At 45.9% G+C, this 19,803-nt stretch overlaps 1 protein-coding gene across 1 annotated transcript in view; it reads right to left on the bottom strand.

The window, feature by feature from the left end:
* Nucleotides 1-19,803, bottom strand: part of LOC121560120 (DNA-binding protein SATB1-like) — a 51,052-nt gene that overhangs the window by 14,162 nt on the left and 17,087 nt on the right. Inside the window, 7 exon segments of the mRNA XM_045218366.1 lie at nt 3,547-3,777; nt 4,110-4,184; nt 6,299-6,511; nt 7,891-8,166; nt 8,168-8,391; nt 12,235-12,346; nt 16,248-16,371. Coding sequence (XP_045074301.1) covers nt 3,547-3,777; nt 4,110-4,184; nt 6,299-6,511; nt 7,891-8,166; nt 8,168-8,391; nt 12,235-12,346; nt 16,248-16,371 — 1,255 coding nt within the window.

The raw sequence follows: 19,803 nt of genomic DNA, 5'->3' as shown, positions 1-19,803 counted from the left end.
ATGTCATCTACAGTAACATCTGCCCTTAGACTCAGCAGAGATAGGAACCCAACATTTCTGGTGAGAATTGATTGACAGGTTTGGTAGGATGGGAGGGGTCCAGCTGAGTATTAAGGGGGTGGTTGGGCCATATGAGTGGATAGGATGTAAAGCGTCAAAACACAACAACACAGATTCCACTAACCCAGGATATGAATCATTTTAGAAATTATAGGCAGGAGGGGTAGGTCCAGTGATTCCAACACCCTCCTCCTCCCCTCTCTCTCTCTCCCACTCTCCACCTTTCCACTCCAGACCAGCGAGGCACTCAGTGTCCCTCCCCCCACCCCCCCGGAGAGCTCCGTGCCAGGCGGGCGCAGGGTGACAGATGGCACACACCAGCCCCCCCCTGCACCAACCCCCATGCCTGCCCCCCCCCTGGTGGCGCAGCGGCGGACCAGATCAGTGCCATTCTGTCTCATTAGAGCCTGGCTAATTAGCGTAGCCTCTTCCAGGGAAGAGAGAGAAAATGACGGACAGAGAGAGAGAGGGAGAGCGAGATAGGTGCTTGGTGGTGGCGTTTCTTTTCTGTATTCCACTGGTCACTGTGTGTGTGTTGGGGGTATGAGAGCTAGCCCTGTGGCGCAGGGGCTCCCGGATAGCTTGTTGTGTGACAGCAGGGACTCTGATTCAGACAATCACAGCTCCCTCTCAGGATGTGTGTCAGGCAGTTTAGACACCAAAGCCATGTCAGGGGCTCCCCACGGCTAGCCTCCCACCGCTAGCCTCCCATCGCTAGCTTCCGCTCCTTTAGCAGCCAATGACATACAGCTAGCTAAACATCCTCTCTGTTAGCCTAGCCAATATGGATAGCCTCCCTTTCACTAGCTAAAACAAACAGCTAGCTAGCTACCACCTCTACCGGTGCAGCTTTGCTAGCACTGACAAGGGCTCTCATCAAAATCTACCCTCCATCTCTTCGAACGCTATAACTAAAGGGGCGTCTCCTAATGCTAGCTGCGGATTCTGCCGGCATTGTCTCCTGTAGCTGGCTTCAAACCAATAGGCTACATCATCAACAAAGGCTACCTCAATACTATAGTTACCCTCTAACAACCTGCTAAACTAGTATACAGTACATCTCCCACAGCTGAATGTTGGCTCAACTTCGAATTTGATAAGAACTAAATTTGATAAAAATGAAATATGAAGGGTTATTGGATTCTATCTTAATGTAATGTATAGCTGTCCAAATAAATCAAAATAGGCTGTAGTCTCAAGATATAGGCTGCATGACTGAACTTGATGTCAACCAGCAGCGGAATGGAGATTTTAAATTGTACTTACTCACTGCACCCAAAATGTAGCGGTTAAAAAGGTGATTGAAATGCTACTGTGAATATGAGAGAGAGACCTACCAGTTAAAGGCTGGCAGAAAGAGAGGTCTGCTGTGGTTACGAGCCCTGAGAGGGGACGGAATGGCTGTGTTCCAAACCCCATCCCCCACCCAACATGCACGTGCACACACACACACACACACACACACACACACACACACACACACACACACACTGGAGTGTAAGCCAATCTCTAAACTCATGCTTATAGCTCTCCCACCCAGGGGACCACCACTGCTCCCACCCTCTCCCACTCCACATCCCCCTGCTCCCCTTCTCAGATCTCCTCCCCTCTTCTCCCCGCTCCTCCTTTCCCCTCCTCTCCTCACTCTATCTATCTTTCACAGGGGCAGGGCTAGACGAGGCAAACACACACACACAACACACAATAGCTGCCTGAGCCAAGCTCTCCTGTCCTCCAACCCCCCACCATTTCGCCAGCTCTTCCAGGGTGGTGGGCTGCATACATGCGAGCGTGCGACCACCGAGAATTCCTGCACTTTGCCGGCGTGGCAGTGAGCAGAGGGGGCACGGCACACCAATCAGACACGCATGTGCCAGCCTCCGTATCGAGGATGAGCCGACCCCTCCCCCAAAACCCCCATTCCTCCTGCCAGTCTACACCCAATGGATGGACCCATCCCCCACCACCATCCACCACCACCAGCTCCTCTTTCCCTCACACTCCAACCCCAGCACCAGCAGCCCCCACTGGGCTAAAGGGTCAGGGACCTGGGTCTCTGGTTCTGAGTCTGGGCCTGGTGCGGTGTGGAGCCGCCACTGCCCCTGGTGGTGGTGTGGGCCTGGGCCGGGAGGGGCACCAGCTGCCCGGGGAGCGCCCATTACGAGATGGAGCCAGAGATAAGTGCTCTCCCAGGCCCCCTTTCACAGGCATAATTAGCACACTTCTTATCTGCTGCTCAATTCACATTCACACCCTCCGCCTCCATCGCCATGAATGGAGGAACAGGGAGACAGGGAAGAGAGAGGGAAGAGAGCGAGAGAGAGACAGAGAGAGAGGGAGAGAAGAGAGAGAGAGGGGAGGGAGGGAGGGAGCACAGTGGAAACCTGTTCACTCACAAACGATAATCTGAGAAGATATATTTTTTCTCACCCTCTTCTCTCCTCTCTTCCAAAAAGTCTTTGAACTCCTGAACAAAAACAATGGTTTGTGCATCAAACTGCAATTTGGTAAAACAAAGGTATCTGGCTCTATAATCATCGCAATCAGCGAAAAAAATAAAAACCTCCACAGATATTTCCAGATAATTTGGCCCCTGTTTAATCTATTTTCTTTTTCTTCATCAAGTAACAATTGTGGAAACATTTTCAACTGTGCTCCACCGATATATGAAACCTTTAATAATAACGGCTTGCTCCGCATTTCTTTAATTAGTTTTAATAAGAGTTAAACTGATGGTAATTTTGCTCACACAAGCCGGTATTCAACGAGTGGGTTGTTGCCTGGGCGAGATAACAGGCTCCGCTTTAGATGAGAGTCATTCAGAGCACAGCTAATATAAACAGGTTTGTTTTGTGTTGAAACACTGTCTGCTGTTCGCTAAACCCACAATATGGTCATTATGACGATAAATCACCAGTCGGTGAAGAGAGCAGAGTTGCACAATGTGGCGCTTCAGTTTTTGAACCCCCTTAACTGGTGAATGTCTCCAGATCTGGTTTTATATTGTGTTTTATTCCTTTGTTTTCTAATGTTTCATCAACCACACTGGGAAAGAGCCAAATTGTCTCCACGACAAGTTCAGGCATGAAATGAAAATATTAGCTCTGTAAATATTGATGTGTGTATTATATTTCAAGCTGTAACGTCCACAGAACTGTAACTTATAGTTTAATAACATACGTTCCCAATGAGATAGCCTGAGACACATTCTTTTGTTCAACATTTTGTTTAAATGTTTAGTGCCAATTTCTGCAGTCCTCTCTCAAAATGATACCAGTTTCTCAGTTAACCCTCTTCTACTGCGTGGCAAAACGGAAAATAATACTTATTGCTTATGCTGTTGTTCTGTAGGTCTGTGTGTCTGTACCAAAATAGCAACGAGAATGTCAACTGAGATCTGCTCTTAGTGTCTGTGGCCTAGAACTGTATGTTGCGTGTCTGTACCAAAATGGCAACCGGCGTCTAAGTCTGTATATGGGTCTGTACCTGACTCTTGGAGGCGGCCACCTTGGCAAACAGAGCCTGGGACACCTTGGCCCTCTTCATCTCCTGCTGGATCTCGTCATAGATGGAGGAGTTGATGTTGAGGATGCAGCTCTCCGTCTTGCCGTTCCACTCGCTGGGAAGCGGAGAGGCCTTCACCTGGGCAGGATAAGGAGTGTCAGCAAAAGGGTTGGAAAACAAGGTGATGCTGCCGTGTTTTCTGGATTCGGGGATCTGTCCAGATAGGTAAAGGGAGGAAAGTAAACTAGGTATAAAACATGGGAGACAATTTCACATTCAATTATTTCATACATTTCATCATTTGTCTAATTAACTTCACTTAACAAATATAAGATAACATATTGGTAACACTTTATAGTAACTTTTACGAATAAGCATTAATAAACAATTTATAAACTATTAATAAATAAGTCTTTATTAATTGAATTACTTATTAATAAGTAACATGCAGTATTACGATAACCATTAATAACAACATGTTATTGGAACAGTACAGTAACAGTGAAAGTGTTACAAAGAGATGGTTAATTGTTGTGTTTGCTTACAGGAGAGATGCCCACAGGGATTCTGGGGTTCCAGTCCTCAGGTCTGACGTTGTTACAGTCTTCTCTCCTGGGCTGCTGGGGCAACAAAGACATGTTTGTTTAGTCTCACCCTCAGAAAGAGGATTTAACAACACACGCACACACATTAGCACAGACAAACACGCACGCACACACACACACACACACACACACACACAAACACCCACACAATAACAAATGTTTAGGCTGTGTCAACATAAAGGCAGTATAGTACATGTGCAATGATAACTTTAGTACACTGCAGTCTCATTGATTAAGCTAAACTGATCAGAAATCAGATTGCAAAGAGATTCATGGAATTGAATCAACATCACTCCGTGGCTTGTTTTCTCTGGAGTAAGAGAAACCTTTGAGAATAGATTATTACTCAAATTCTAAAAAGTCGAATCGAATCAGAATAAATCATACTATTATCATTCATATGCAAAGTCCAGAGGAAACACTTATGAAACTTATGTGAATACTGAAAACACATATATATTTTTTTTACATGTAGGCAATAATTAAATTACTCAGTATTAATCTTGTCAGTTACAAACTTGCCCAAAACAATCTGTAAAAATCTAAAATAAATGTTTAATGTATATGTCTAGACATCTAACAGGGGAGCCATTTTGGTGGTTATGAAAAGATAATGGACCCCACATTTGTGGTAAACTGGAATGTTTTAAGATTCCTGGGCATCTTTTAAACCATTTATGACTCAGTAGGCGAGGGGTGTCAGAGTGTGTACTGATTACCAACAATTTCCTCAGTAGCTCTAATTGTTAAGCCTGGGACATGCAGAGGCTGGTGAGGGCACTGGAGCCACCCATGGGCACACATGAGAAACATACCTCCGCATCGTTTTTTAGGAGGCCCATAAAAGCCTCCCTGTCTCTGTTCAATTGCCACCCTGACTGATTTATGTGGCTAAATCTCCCAACGCATTACTTTATACTCTATAGGAGCTGTCAGTGGGAGTCTGGCATATGTCCAGGCCAGGGCTAGGCCTACTTTGATAGGACTCAGTCATAGGTGAAGGGTAGAATATAGAAAAGCCTATTAGGGCTGATGATCATATGCTACTATGATGTTTTATGTTCAGCAAGAAGTAAATAACTGTATAGCAATTGCTGGAAATGTAGATGTGACCTATCTAGAATTGGCTATTCGTCTGACATTTAATCATTGCTTATACACCGGTTATAATGAAACGACAAGGTCTGTGTTTCCTGTACTACCCCATAAAATGACACATTCAGTATACAAGCCCACCTCCACAACTCTAAAAACTGAAATCCCAGCCCTGGAATTCGACTAAGACAATTATTCAATTGAGAAAAGGTGTATGCACCTCCTGATCCACAAGTTTGAAATGGATGCACTGAAGTAAACAGAATTAGGGCCTGAACAGAGGTATGTCTTATAGCTAAAAACATGGTTTGAGTCTGGTCAATGTGTCATTGTACGAGGGACATCTCTCTCTCTCTCGCTCACTCTCTCGCTTTCTCTCTCTCACTCTGTCACCCTCTCTGTGTCTGTCTCTCGCCCTCTCTCTATTGGTCTCTCTCTCCCTTTTTCCATGTCCAGCTTTCACAGCCAACTGACTGTTGAGGAAGACCTGTGAACTGCAAAGTGGCCTTTTCCTACTTTAAAACCACTGGTTCAGAGTCTGATTCTTCCCTTTCCTTCCAGTTTTGTAAGGACGGCCACTGCGATCTGGCCATGCAGTCAAAGGGGCCTCCCTGTTTGGCCAATGTGTGGCACAGGACATTCTCTCTCTCAAAGAAAAGGCCGTCTTCAGTCCGAGGCTGAACAGAGGAGGCCTTTGTCTGGCCCTCTCCGCCCCAGACACACTCGACCGCACTCAAAATGTGCTTAAGTGGAAAAGTTGCCACATACCTTTCCAATAAAGGACTTTGATTGTGGGAGAGAGAGTGGAGAGCTGGTGGTCAGGGAGTTGAATGAGGAACTGATTGACTGACAGACTGGGGGAGATTCGCTCCTCCACAGAACTTGTCGTCATTGAGTTGCTTCCAATTTTAAGAGTGGGGTGGGTAGTGGCACTTGCTGTACAACTTAAGGTCAAAATAAATGATTTGAGATGTCTGTAGTGTGTGTGTGCACGCTCCTCTGTCTGTGTGTATGCTTGCCTGTTCGTTCCATACCTGCACTGGCCGGGTGGGCGGGGTGCTGATGAGTGGCGCAGGCCCCATGGCCGAGGCGGCCGTCAGGCTCCTTTCCCTCTCGTCCTGGTAGATGCGGTCTCGCTCGACCTCGGGCAGTTGCAGGAAGTTCTGCATGGCCCGCAGGTTGACCAGCAGAGACTGGCTGGCCGTCTTAGGATCCTCCTCTTTACGCAGGATCTCAGACAACAGGCCCTGGGAGGAAGAGAGGGAGGGAGAGAGAGAGAGAGAGAGAGAGAGAGAGAGAGAGAGAGAGAGAGAGAGAGAGAGAGAGAGAGAGAGAGAGAGAGAGAGAGAGAGAGAGAGAGAGAGAGAGAGAGAGAGGAGAGAGAGAGAGAGAGAGAGAGAGAGAGAGAGAGAGAGAGAGAGAGAGAGAGAGAGAGAGAGAGAGAGAGAGAGAGAGAGAGAGAGAGAGAGAGAGAGAGAGAGAGAGAGAGAGAGAGAGAGAGAGAGATGCCCTATTTGTAAGCCCTGAGAAGACTCATTCATTGACATCACTACAGGAACTTCATGTCCATTGTGAACATTCTATTCCTACTAGTAAACTCTCACAGACCCAGAGGATAATGTAACTATTACGGCACATTGACTCAGTGAGCATCAGTGTAGCAATCAGTGTATTCGCTGTTCCTTTTCAATAGCTATGAATCCTGTCATTATGGGAATCACTGTATTATCAGGACTGTGTGATTGAGGCTTTTCATCCGCCGTTGGACACACACTGAGAAATCCATTTTCAGCTTCTCTTTATCAATAGGTGTGTGATTTGGAAATAAACAAAATGATTTTGTAATAAACAACATGACGTCAGTGCTGTTGATATTTACACCAAATACCAGAGCTAGAACTAGTGGCCCCGCAAACAATAACGGAATGTTTAACTAATGGTATGGTAGTTTAAGAAAACACATTGTACTTGTGACTTTATTAAACACTAAAGAACATTGGAATAGACAACCTTATGACGGAGCCAAGTATGTATAACTAGATAGAGGCATCAACTCTGAACGGGGAGACAAGCTTTCAAACTGACATTGAGTGCATATCACAGGTATTCTGAAGATTGTGTGAGATTATGTGTGTGTGTGGCGGAGGAGTAATGAGGTTTGCTGCCACCTCCCCCCAAAATATGCAGAACATCTTAAGACATTATCTCTGTCAGGGCCCTGCTGCGCGCCTGCCTGTAAAGTGAAATCACATGTTTTAGCGGAGGGAGCGCAAGCCGTGACCGCGCCTGGTGCTCTGACGTTGTGCCTTGCCAGGTGTACTGTAGCTTTTAAATAGTTAATGTTGTGGTGTTAGGTTGTTGTAAGCAGTTATAAGATTAACTGTTTTGATGATGGCCTTCGACAAGAATGCAGAGTTTGACTTTGAGGCACTACAGCTCAAAACAATTCTGTCCTTGTGACAGATATGTCAGAGTGCTTTAGGGAAGGGTAAGTGTGTATTCTTGAATTTCCAGTCCTGGTAGCACATAATACTATCTTGAGGTTTTGCGATTTTTCCCCAAATCTCCTATTGGCATCAATGGATGATTTATGCAAAAGTCATAGTTCAATTCTGACCCTCCTCACCTGGGTCCTGTTGAAAGCCACGCGGGCGAACACGGCTTGGGAGATGCCGGCCCTCTTCAGCTCGTCCCTCACCCACTGGTATATCTCCATGGACACCTCGGTGTTGCTGGCTACCTGGGGCTCCAGGGGCTTGGCCAGGGCATTTCGGTTGACTGGCGGGTGGTTGAGGTACTGCTGCGACAGCGACTGCTGTGCCAGGAGCCGGTTGACGGCGTACTGCTGGTTGAGAATCTGGGCCATGACCAGCTGCTGGTTCACCAGCTGGGGGCTGATGGGGTGTGGACACCAGGCCCGGGTGGTGCAGGCCGGGGGGGAGCTGAGCCGGGCGGCCGGGGGTCTGGCCCCCACCGTGGGACGGAGGGGGCAGGGGGAGCACCGGGGAGGAGGGGGGCTGCTCGGCCGTGCTGCCCGGGATGGGCTGCTGGGAGAAGGTCAGGTGGTTGTGGTTGTGGTTGTGGTTGGGGCCCGGAGGGGAGTGGTCGGACAGGCCGTCCATGTCTGCTGGAGGAGGGGAAAGACAGGGGAGGGAGGGGGAGAGGAGATTCAGGGTCAATTTAAACACTTTGAATACTGGCTGAAGAATACAGCAGAAAGTGCCCAGACAGAATGCACCAATACACTCTGTCCAACCCACTCAGATGAGCAAAACAGACTTTGACATTTAAAACAGTGCATCAGGCCAAATCTCTGAGCAACAAAACTTTACAGCCTCTGAACAAACCTGTGTCCCTGTGATAAGGCATAGCTGTTCAGACACTTGCCTGTCTAAAAAGCCCCAGCCTAGATTCAGGCCCCAGATAAAGGGCCTCAGTGTGCGACATGCAGGCAGCCCCCAGAGCCTTGGCAGCTCCCGAAATTAGTTTATAATGTCCATGGCCCAATCATGTGAGCAATAAAAACAAGTGTGTGTGTGTGTGTGTGTGTGTGTGTGTGCATACTGGGAGACAGATCATCCCTGAATCACTCTTTATGTCCCTAATTCTAAAACAAGGTACGGAAGCTAGCCAATATAAAAATTTTTGGGGATGGCCTAAATATAACTCCAGGAAAGAGAGAGAGAGAGTAGGAGAGAGAGAGAGAGAGAGAGAGAGAGAGAGAGAGAGAGAGAGAGAGAGAGAGAGAGAGAGAGAGAGAGAGAGAGAGAGAGAGAGAGAGAGAGAGAGAGAGAGAGAGAGAGAGAGAGAGAGAAGCACTATCTTATAAAGAGAATCCTAGACATGACCTCTTCCATATGCCAGCCTGTTCAGGCCTAAGGAAAATGAATGTACTATTTATGGTGTCTCTCTCATTTTGGGAATATTTAAGTCCATAATGGCAGCTTGTGAGCATTTTGAGCTCTGTCTAAATTACACGTCTGTGGATGAAAATAATCATTTAAAAAATCTAAGGGGATATTAAAGTGAAATGTGAGGTTTCGTCAGACTCACTCCAGTATTTGGATCTGGTAGAATCTGCTGAGGTTTTCTATCTAAAGAATTCATATAGATTTAATCATTTACATGCACTCAACTTAGAATAGTATCTCTTAAATAATCCATATAGTACCATTTACACCTAGATGTGAGCAACTGCCAACATGGGGCCAAAAAATCATATTGAATCATACAAATCATATTTCTGAGAAGCACAAATTGGTGTTAGGAGGAGAAACTCTTCCACAAACTCAATATTTCAGCGGGAGATAAAAGATTGAGAGCCTGGAAGAGATCCAAAAATACACACAATAATCACAAGTATAGCAGCATGTTTTCTTAACTGTCAGGAAACACAAAAACCGGCCAAGACTGTTCTTTTCAGTATTTGTCTAAACAAATTATTAAGAGAAAAAAAAACGTGGTAATAATTACATCTCTCCCATAATCCTCGGCATTCCCTGGCTGTGATGCTTTGCTCTTGTCACTCTACTCTGTGCTCACACACATTGCTGGGGGGCATGCTCACAAATACACACACACACACACATACTGAGCGCACACACACACACACACACACAGCATTTCCATGCAATTTGAAAAACAAGGGGTGGCAGAAAAGCACGGCAGGCCCTGGAGAAAAGGCAGCCACAGAAGTGGGAGTCCTTGTGTGGAATCCAGCCACAAAAGAGCCCCGGATTATACACACAATGGGAATGGGATGTGGGTTGAGAGAGGGAGGGAGAGCGAGGGAGGGAGGGGGAGAGAGAGAGAGAGAAAGAGAGAGGGAGGAGAGAGGGAGGGAGAGAGAGAAGAAAGGGGGGAGAGAGAGAGAGAGAGAGAGAGAGAGAGAGAGAGAGAGAGAGAGAGGAGGAGAGAGAGGGAGGGAGGGAGGGGGGCGAGAGAGAGTGGGGGAGAGAGAGACGGGGGAGTGAACAGGTGTCCAAACCCCATGGAACTCTCTCTCCTGCTGGATAGGGGGACTGCCCTGAACTGCTCTCACACTTCAACAGAGTAGAGACCACTTTGCTGGGTCCCATAGAGGCAGCTCTGACAGCAGTGACTGTCGACCAGGCCCCTTCAATGTGTTTAACCAGACGCATTTTCAATTACAGACAGTGTCTCGATGTAAGACAATATAACTACACTGCCCATGGTGGTGGACTAAGTGTATGTTTATGAAACTACAGTGGCACTGAAGCACAAAGGAGAGACTAACACGCTCCCTTTCAACAGTGCCCTCTATGCCATCGCTGCCACTCAACGGGCACGCATAGTAGGCATTCTTTTATGAATATTAAGGTTGAGAGTGTCGCCGCGGGCGGCAAACAGCCACCTGAGGGGTGCCAGCTTTTGCAGGGACTGGGTAGGGACACAGTGCAGTGTGTGTGAGTGTGCCCACAGACTGTGTGTGTGGCCACGTGACGTACCTAGTGTGTTGGCACGCGGGCTGTCGTGGAGGACACACGTCCCCAGGTAGCCCTCCAGCTGTGAGGGTTGGCGCATGCCTGCACAGACGTGTGGGCAAGACAGGCACACACACACACACATAGAGAGGAGAAGCCACACAGTGCACAGGTGAAGAGAGAGAAAGAGAGGGTTAACGCCCCATACAATCTACATTATATATGACCAGGGGAAGAACATAAGGGATGCCACAGAGTTGATACCCACTATGCTTCACCTCATATCCCAAGTATACATAAATATCACACAGGACTTGTCTAAATATGTAGTTTCAACATCGCTTCTACTTGAGATCCTACATTCTTTATGTACTCTTCCATAAACCATAAAGAATGTTACGTAAAATGTGTGTATGTACACAAGAGGATGGGTAGGGGGCCAGTGGTGTTATGTGTCCATGTTTTTAACAGAAACATTTAGTATGATATGATCAAAACAGAGCGTTCACAGGCAAAACCATGAAAACATTCTGGTTTTCTATCTTGACCAGCGGAGGCTCCTCAGAGGAGGAAGGGGAGGACCATCCTACTCAGTAAATTTCATAAAATTAAAATAGTGAAACATTAAAAAAGTTATCCTTTTTAGATAAAACTATACTAAATATATTCATGTCACCAAATAACTGATTAAAATACACTGTTTTGTAATGAATGTTTACAGTAGGAACATTTGAGTATCATATAGTAGCCTAAACCTATCGACGTTACATTGAGCTGGGTGAATAGCATATGAATGACAGTCATCAAATGTGTTGTAATAGAAATAAGGCCATGCTCATAAAAATATATACCCTCCTCCCTAATCTTAAACAGCACCGACTGCCACTGATCTTGACTGTAATCAACATGGGCACTAGCTTGTATAGGAAGGTGGATTTCTACACAGAAGGTTGAAACCAATACTCTATTTTACTGCATATTAAACTCCATTAATATGACTGGTATGGTATTTAATGACCAAAACACATAAAATAGACAGCACCTGAATTATGTGACCTCATTTCCAAAAAGGGACAAGGAGGACTAAGTGAGTTATCTAAAATACAAAGCCAGCCTTGTTCTATTTTGACAACGAAAAACACATTGATTTCAAACCAGATGACAGCCAGGAAAATCATCACTTTGTCATTTGTAGGAAACTGAAACCGTATTCATAAACAAAGGTCGCAGACCTCAATTTAGTCTGTGATTTTGACAGGCATTACTGAATACTAAACTACATCTGATAAGCAATAATAGATTACACGGAATGGATTCAGGAAAAACAGTGAAAACATTGTGCACCTGAGCAGTGTACAGGGAAATATCTGAGAAAAGCCATCATTAGATGATGTGATTAAAATGTGTTTAATGTAACAGGAAGAGGGGGGGACTATGGGGCAGACATATTGGAATGGTGATTGGGGGTCTTATCTCTGATAAGACAGTGTTAGTGTAACATTTTGCACTCGGTCCATTTTGCTTACCCATCATATCTTTTGTCTTCTTGAAATGTTTATACCAGCGCCCAAATTCCTGACACTTCGCCGCCGACACATTTGCATAGTAAGTGCTGTTCACAATGGAGGAAATCATACTCTGAAAGAGAGAGATTGGTAAAGAGAGAGAAAACCTTCAGGATCCGCTATGTGTAAGTCGCTCTGGATAAGAGCGTCTGCTAAATGACGTATATGTATGTATATGTATATGTATGTGCAGCACGAGGACATTTATTAATGCTGGTGTGACATGCACTAATACAGTGTTTCCTTGTCAAAATGAATAAAACATTTCGGTGCACAAACAACAATAATCTAGCAAAGACCATTTGTTATCAGTCATGCACAAATCTTGGTCTTGTCTTTCCAAATGTAAAACAAATCAAAATGAAATATAAGAGGTGTGTCCCTTTATAGCAAATGCCACAGAGTTTGAGAGAACCTTTCTGGGAGGAAGGTAAATAATGGACTTCACTGAATTAGTAGCCTTGTTGATATCAGGGTGTAGTCCTACAGTAAAGAGCAGTTTGCTTTCAAAAAGAAAGATAACAAACAGACTATTAAAAGTTAGCATCTGGAAATCAGGCAATGTAAACAGATGTTTCGTTTTTTTCTCTTGCTCTCCACAATATGTTAAAAAGCATCTGCAAGGGATATAAGGCTTTATATATCTGTGCCCTCTCGCCTTCTCCAAAATTAACTCTACTCTTCCCTATTTATTTCTCGAACGCATTCCTCGCAAACAAGGCGCCGTTTTCTTTTCATTAAATGTTTTAACACCTTCCTGGCCTGCGGGTGAATAGCATGAGAAATTGTTTTGATTGTTATAAATATTCAAAAGATGAAACCATCTGTTTTTGAAATTACAGGTATGCCATCTTTATCATATCTTTAATATGAGCACTTGGGGACGGGAGAGAACCTTCTGGCACAAACGCACTTCAGTGAACAACACACGGCGCTGACAGCAGAGCCGCAGCCACATCTCCCACTCCTCCTCACCGGAGATGGAAGACGAGGGAGGATTTTGCCTGCTGCTGTGGATCACTATGGACCTGATACTGAACTCCTGACCTCAACACCCCTACACAACTGGCATACACTACAAGCCTGGTGAATTGCGGAATTGTGGATGATAATTGAGGATGAGTTATTGAGGATCTGACAATTGAGGATTGGTATCTTCAATAGTGTTAACAGAAAATGGCACATAGAGTACAGTATATCAGCAGAACCAAGTCCATATGAATGCACTATTTTGGTGAGTACCTTATAGTCAGTATTGTGGCATAATGGGAGCCATTCCTTGGGCGTAGCATGTTTTATTTACAGTATCTGGGCGAGGCAGAGACAGCTATAGCAGGGCCCACCCAAGACACACTGCCTGTGTTCCTCCATCTTTGACACAGATGTTCTAATAAACGCTCTTCATTAATCAGGCATCTCCCTCCATACATCACGCCTCTCACTGGGACACACACACAGTGGCAGGTACACACACAGGCAGGTACAAACACACCTACACACAGGCACAGACACAATACACACACTTGCCAAGCCATGCAGATAACCACCACCACCTCGCGCCCACGAAGCCTCAACAGGTAGTGGTGGGTACTGTTGTGTAGTGTGGCACCAGAATGCTGCTGTCTGCCTGCCCTGGGCCCTTTAAGTGATAGCCATCTACACCACAGGAGATTATCAGTGTGCCCAGGAAGTTGCGCAGGGCCGTTATCTGCCCCAACTATCTATTCCACTTTCCGTCATGCATGAAAAAGGCACGGTGGCAAAGCCTGCCATAGCCTGCAAGCACATGCACACACACAAACATAAACTAACTAAGACACCCTACACACACCCTTTTCTTGTTCTCTAGTTCTGATTGCGGCTAATATCTTGCTTCTCTCCCCCCCAAACATCTAAAACAAATTACCGTCAATTCCACACCAATTGGGTTAAGAGTCCCCACCCCTCCCCACACACACACACACATGTACGCACACATGCACACACACAAGCATACATACACACCAATAGGACCTACCACAACCTCAGCCGCTGGCAGCCTCAGAGCAGAGCCCAGACTCACAAAGATGGCATTTGATGGCTATTTGCTGCTATGCAACAGGACAGCTGCTCTGTCAGGGCCGCCCGGTGGGGGAAGGAGAGGAGGCAGAGAGGTGAGGGGGGCCTCTTTTGTTGCCGTAGTTTCAGAGGAGCCTGGGGGTTAAGTTCGAGCGGGCCCTCTCAGAGAGGGTGGTGGTGAGGAGAAGGGGGTGGACGGGAGTCAAACCTTTTTGTGAGACCCCATCTCCTTTTCCTCTACAGGGGGCATTACACTCAAACTCCATCTGAGCGCAGTCAACTGATATTCCACTGGGAACAATAACAATGGCCACAGTGGTGAATACAGTCTCTTTTCTCTCAGGCCCCCCTCCCCTCTCTTGGAGTCAGAGTCTCTTCAGGGCATTTGTAGGCCAAACACACAAAGCATGACTCCCCGCCACAAAATAATTAAACTAAATGTTTGACAAGACCCAGAACAAAGACGCCGTTTTTCAAGATGGCCCCCCCTCTTTCTTTTCTCTCTTTGAGCCCTGTTCTGAGGTAGGGTTCATTCTCTCCCCCCAATTCTCTGTTTGTTAACCTTTCTCTCCCCAGGATTACCCTCCTGAATATCAAGGAGACACTAATCCTATAAAAGCTGCCAATCATCCCTGCCTCCGAACACACCCTTTTCCTCTCCCCGGGCACCGTTCGCTTCCCAGAAGCCTTAGGAGCGCCAAGTCCTCTGTGGCCTCTCACCTGCCGCCCATCACATCCCCCCCAGGCACTGACATCAGAGACCCTGAGCCAAAGTTTAATACTGATAGGAAACAACAGTAGCCATGCAGGGCTAATACTGGGCTGGGCTCAATGGACCAAATGAGCGTTGAGACTTATAGAGAGACCTATTAAAAGCAACAACACACCTCTCTATGGGTATATCTATGCAGAACCCACAGTATAACAGATGTCAGATATTTTGACGTCAGCCATCTTTGAACCCCTACAATGCGAGTGAAGGGATAGCTGCTTTTAGTATATCATATATGATATTTGGGATTAACAATGCACATCTCAACTAGGATTTCATGTTTCATTTTAGGTAGCCTGTAAAACAGACACTCTTACTTACACAGAGCGTCTTACAATGAGTAAATGACAATAGCTGAACAACCGAGTAAAATGGAGCATCGATGCTATCCTCTGAGCCTGTGCGGTTGGACCGCACCACAGAGAGTAGTTCACATATGGACCGTAAACAGGGTGATTACCGGGCTGAGGGAGAGAGGGAGGGAGCGGCGGCTCAGCCTGAACGCCACCGGGGGACTCTTTACATCATCACCACGCTCTGCCCGGCTAAACACACACACACACACACCACGGGCCTCTAGTTGACCATACGGAGAGTCGACTCCATACCGTACTCCATAACACACACACTCCATACCGTAAGCGCTCACACACACACACAAACACACTCTATATCGTAAGCGCACACACACACCCAGACGGCTCCTGTGATAGATTTACTGCCGTTTCATTCCTCCAGAACAGCTTCTGTTATGAGCTATGATATACGACGAGAGCAGTAATTCTATAGAGTCAAGTACTTGAATACAGAGTGAGTGTATTACATAATGGTGAGAAAACAAACTCCAAAAACATTCATATTTCTAGCCTGATGTATAAAGAGAAAAATCAAGATTATTCTGGGTTGGTCCATTGTTTACCCAACAATAACCCTGCATTCAATCAACACTACTGCTTCTGCAAATGAGGGGGGAAGAGAAGAAGAAGGGGGGGTGTGCATCTATATGGACGACAATGGGTATTGATTTGGATTTTCTATGGCAATTCTCCTTCGTGTTCCACTCTATCAAACTGGGCATTTGAAAAAGGGACACTGGCAGTCTTTGGCAAATGGAATAGTGGGGGTTTGTGGACGGCTCCAGCACCTGTGATAAGGGACATTCTTTTGCCAGAGAGCTCTGGTTCATGTCTTTGAGTAACTCCTTGAGGGCATTTCTTACTGTAGAGTGGGTCCACTGCTCTGGCGGCAGGTCCTCCAGTTTAGGACAACTGTGAGACGAGATAGGAGGTAGGAGGAAGAGATAGAGGGGGAGAGAGAAAGAGAAAGGGATGAGGGTGGGGGGAGAGGATGGAGAACAGGGAGATTGAGAGAGGGGATGGGGAAATAGAGAGAAGGAGAGAAAAGAGAGCAGCGAACAGGAGAGAACAGGAGGAGAAAGAAAGAGAGTGAGAGATGAGCAAAGGGCCTTGCTTGCTTTCCTGCTGCAAGCGCCCCTCCAAGACAGACAGATTTCATTTGGCGCATCAAGCAGATGCATCTGGAGATTGCTCTCTCTCCCTCTCTCCCTTCTCCCTCGCTCTCTCTCTTTCCCGCTCTCTCTCCTGATTGTTCTGATTAGTTAATTACTTTATACAACACATCTGCTGTATTGATGCATGAATTATACATCAGCTGCATGTGGCCACTATTATTTCCATGTTACTTCTACCTTCCTGGCTCGATGTGCTCGACGAAACAATTTAAGGTGTTACCGGCTAGATTTCTGCAGCGGGGGGAAAGGAAATAACAACATGCCGCACGTAAAAACATTTTTTGGATAAAAATACAAAGAATGTATGCGTCTATGCGATACCCAGATGAATGTACTCTATTTACAGACAAGTGGACCCCCTTTAAAATCAGACCATATTAATGAGGAGGAATTTGAAAGTGAACAAGCGGGTCTCCAGTGAGAGAGCCCCGTTCGCTTCAGATAAGGATTTCTCCATTTGATCAAGCACGCGCCGCGCAGACGTCACGTGTATGGGACATATGGCCGTGTTCGCATTGCATGCATTCCTGAATTATGGCAACAGCAAAAAAACACATGAACCGCACACTCCCACAGTTGGTATGGGTGTCTATTGGGTTTATGTGTGTGTGTTAGGGGGATATGGGTTGCTATTGTCTTAGAGGTTATCAAAAGGTTGTAGGTACTTTGATATGTGTAATGCATATATAATAAACAGAAGGTAGATATATAGAAGTTAGAGGATTCAAAGATAGAGGGCGAACACACACACACACACTCAACACACATGGCTCTGGTTGAGGCTTTGCCAGAACACCTTAAACGGCTGTAGCAGCTAGAGAGCCTCTGGGGAAAGCAAAGGAACAGAGGGGAGGAAAAGAGAGGAGGGTGAGTGGTGGAGACAGACAGCTATCCATGCAGGCACACTAGCTTGCTGGAAATAAACACAACCTTCTGTGTCCTGGCTGGTGTGTGTGTAGAGTAGGGGAGGAGGAAAGAGAGGGAGGGAGGGAGAACAACCTGTGTGTGTGTGTGTGTGTGTGTGTGTGTGTGTGTGAACAGCCCCCTAGAGGGTTGCATTAGCAGTGAGCTAGTGAGGGTAGGGCTGAGTGTGTGCAGCTGGCACAGGCCTTTACACCAGCAGTACCAATCTCAGTGTGTGTGTAGTCTGTGGCTGCTATGTGGTCTGTAAACAGTACGTGTGGGCTTTGTGGCCAGGCTGGTCATTAGAAATAGATGGCGATTTTGGACGTTTGAAAACGTCCTGAGAACGTCAATATATGCCTTCCTCGGCGCTAAAAAAAAATTATAAGAAGAAGATTGCCCAGCACTGGGCGTGAACTCATGATGATCGGAGCTGGAGCGTCTGCTTTGACCACTGCACTACTGCAGTTCACAATGCTCTAGCAAGCCTTGAGAACACTGTGAATACTGATGATACCTGATGATAATAGTGCGCAGTTTGTTATTATTTTGTTGTAGCCCTTTCCTGCAGTCAAATGACCTAGTGGCCTCATGGGTGGAATGTATTTATATTTTTCATAATTTCATAATTAATAAACATATTTTTACACAGATAATCTGTGTTTCTATGTCAAACGGTTTTGTTTTATTTCAGTCTTCTGTGATGTATATAACGTGTAATATTGGAATGCAAACTCAAAATTGAATACATTTCAACTCTATATCTGACATGGTAATGAAATCTTCATTTTTTAAGCCTATAACCATGTGTGTGAGGTGTATACTTTTGTTTCAAAGTAGATTTGTTTAAGACTACCAAGAAACACTGTGTGACCCTGATTTAGCCCACCGCAGTAAAATGTTAAGCCTTCCCCAAAACCATAGCCCTAACTATTAATGCCCAATCTGTTAACCTTTGAGTTGTTTCTGTTTATTATTATTTATTTTTTGTTTATTATTATTTATTTTTTGTAATTTTTACTCCCTTTTTCTACCCATTTTCATGATTTTACAATCTTGTCTCATCGCTGCAACTCCCCAACGGGCTCGGGAGAGGCGAAGGTCGAGTCATGCGTCCTCCAAAACATGACCTGCCAAGCCGCACTTCTTAACACCCACTTGCTTAACCCAGAAGCCAGCTGCACCAATGTGTCGGAGGAAACACTGTTCAACTGACGACCGAAGTCAGCCTGCAGGTGCCTGGCCTGCCACAAGGAGTCGCTAGAGCGCAATGAGCCAAGTAAAGCCCCCCCGGCCAAACCCTCCCCTAACCCGGACGATGCTGGGCCAATAGTGCGCCGCCCTATGGGACTCCCGGTCACGGCTGGTTGTGACACAGCCTGGGATCGAACCCCAGGCTGTAGTGACGCTGCAACACTGTGATGCAGTGCCTTAGACCGCTGCGCCACTCAGGAGGCACGAGTTGTTTCTGTTTTAACCCTGTAACCATGAATGAACATTAACCCTGTAACCACGCGGAATGAAAGCGCCAAAAATAGATGTTCATCCATAATACGTTGAATTTCGAAGGGAAACTGAGATCTTGTTGGTGTGGCTACTGACTGTGGTCAACGTAAATGGTGTGTGCGTCTTTACAGTAGGTGCTATAAGCAAACCTGACTGCCATGCATGGTTTTTGTATGGACTGGATAGCTACCATTGCTTCAGTGGCTTGCAAAACTATTCACCCCCCTTGGCATTTTTCCTTTTTTGTTGCCTTACAACCTGGAATTAAAATTGATTTTTGGGTGTTTTGTATCATTTGATTTACACAAGATGCCTACCACTTTGAAGATGCAAAATATTTTTTGTGTGAAACAAACAAGAAATAAGACAAAAAAACAGAAAACTTGAGCGTGCATAACTATTCACCCCCCCCCCCCAAAGTCAATACTTTGTAGAGCCACCTTTTGCAGCAATTACAGCTGCAAGTCTCTTGGAGTATGTCCCTATAAGCTTGGCACATCTAGCCACTGGGATTTTTGATCATTCTTCAAGGCAAAACTGCTCCAGCTCCTTCAAGTTGGATGGGTTCCGCTGGTGTACAGCAATCTTTAAATCATACCACAGATTCTCAATTGGATTAAGGTCTGGACTTTGACTAGGCCATTCCAAGACATTTAAATGTTTCCCCTTAAACCACTCGAGTGTTGCTTTAGCAGTATGCTTAGGGTCATTGTCCTGCTGGAAGGTGAACCTCCGTCCCAGTCTCAAATCTCTGGAAGAC

The sequence above is a fragment of the Coregonus clupeaformis genome, unplaced genomic scaffold, assembly GCF_020615455.1.
Source record: "Coregonus clupeaformis isolate EN_2021a unplaced genomic scaffold, ASM2061545v1 scaf1527, whole genome shotgun sequence".
Classification (NCBI taxonomy): Eukaryota; Metazoa; Chordata; class Actinopteri; order Salmoniformes; family Salmonidae; genus Coregonus; species Coregonus clupeaformis.
The sequence above is the reverse complement of the archived record's forward strand: the minus strand, read 5'-3'. Positions and strand labels throughout refer to the sequence as shown.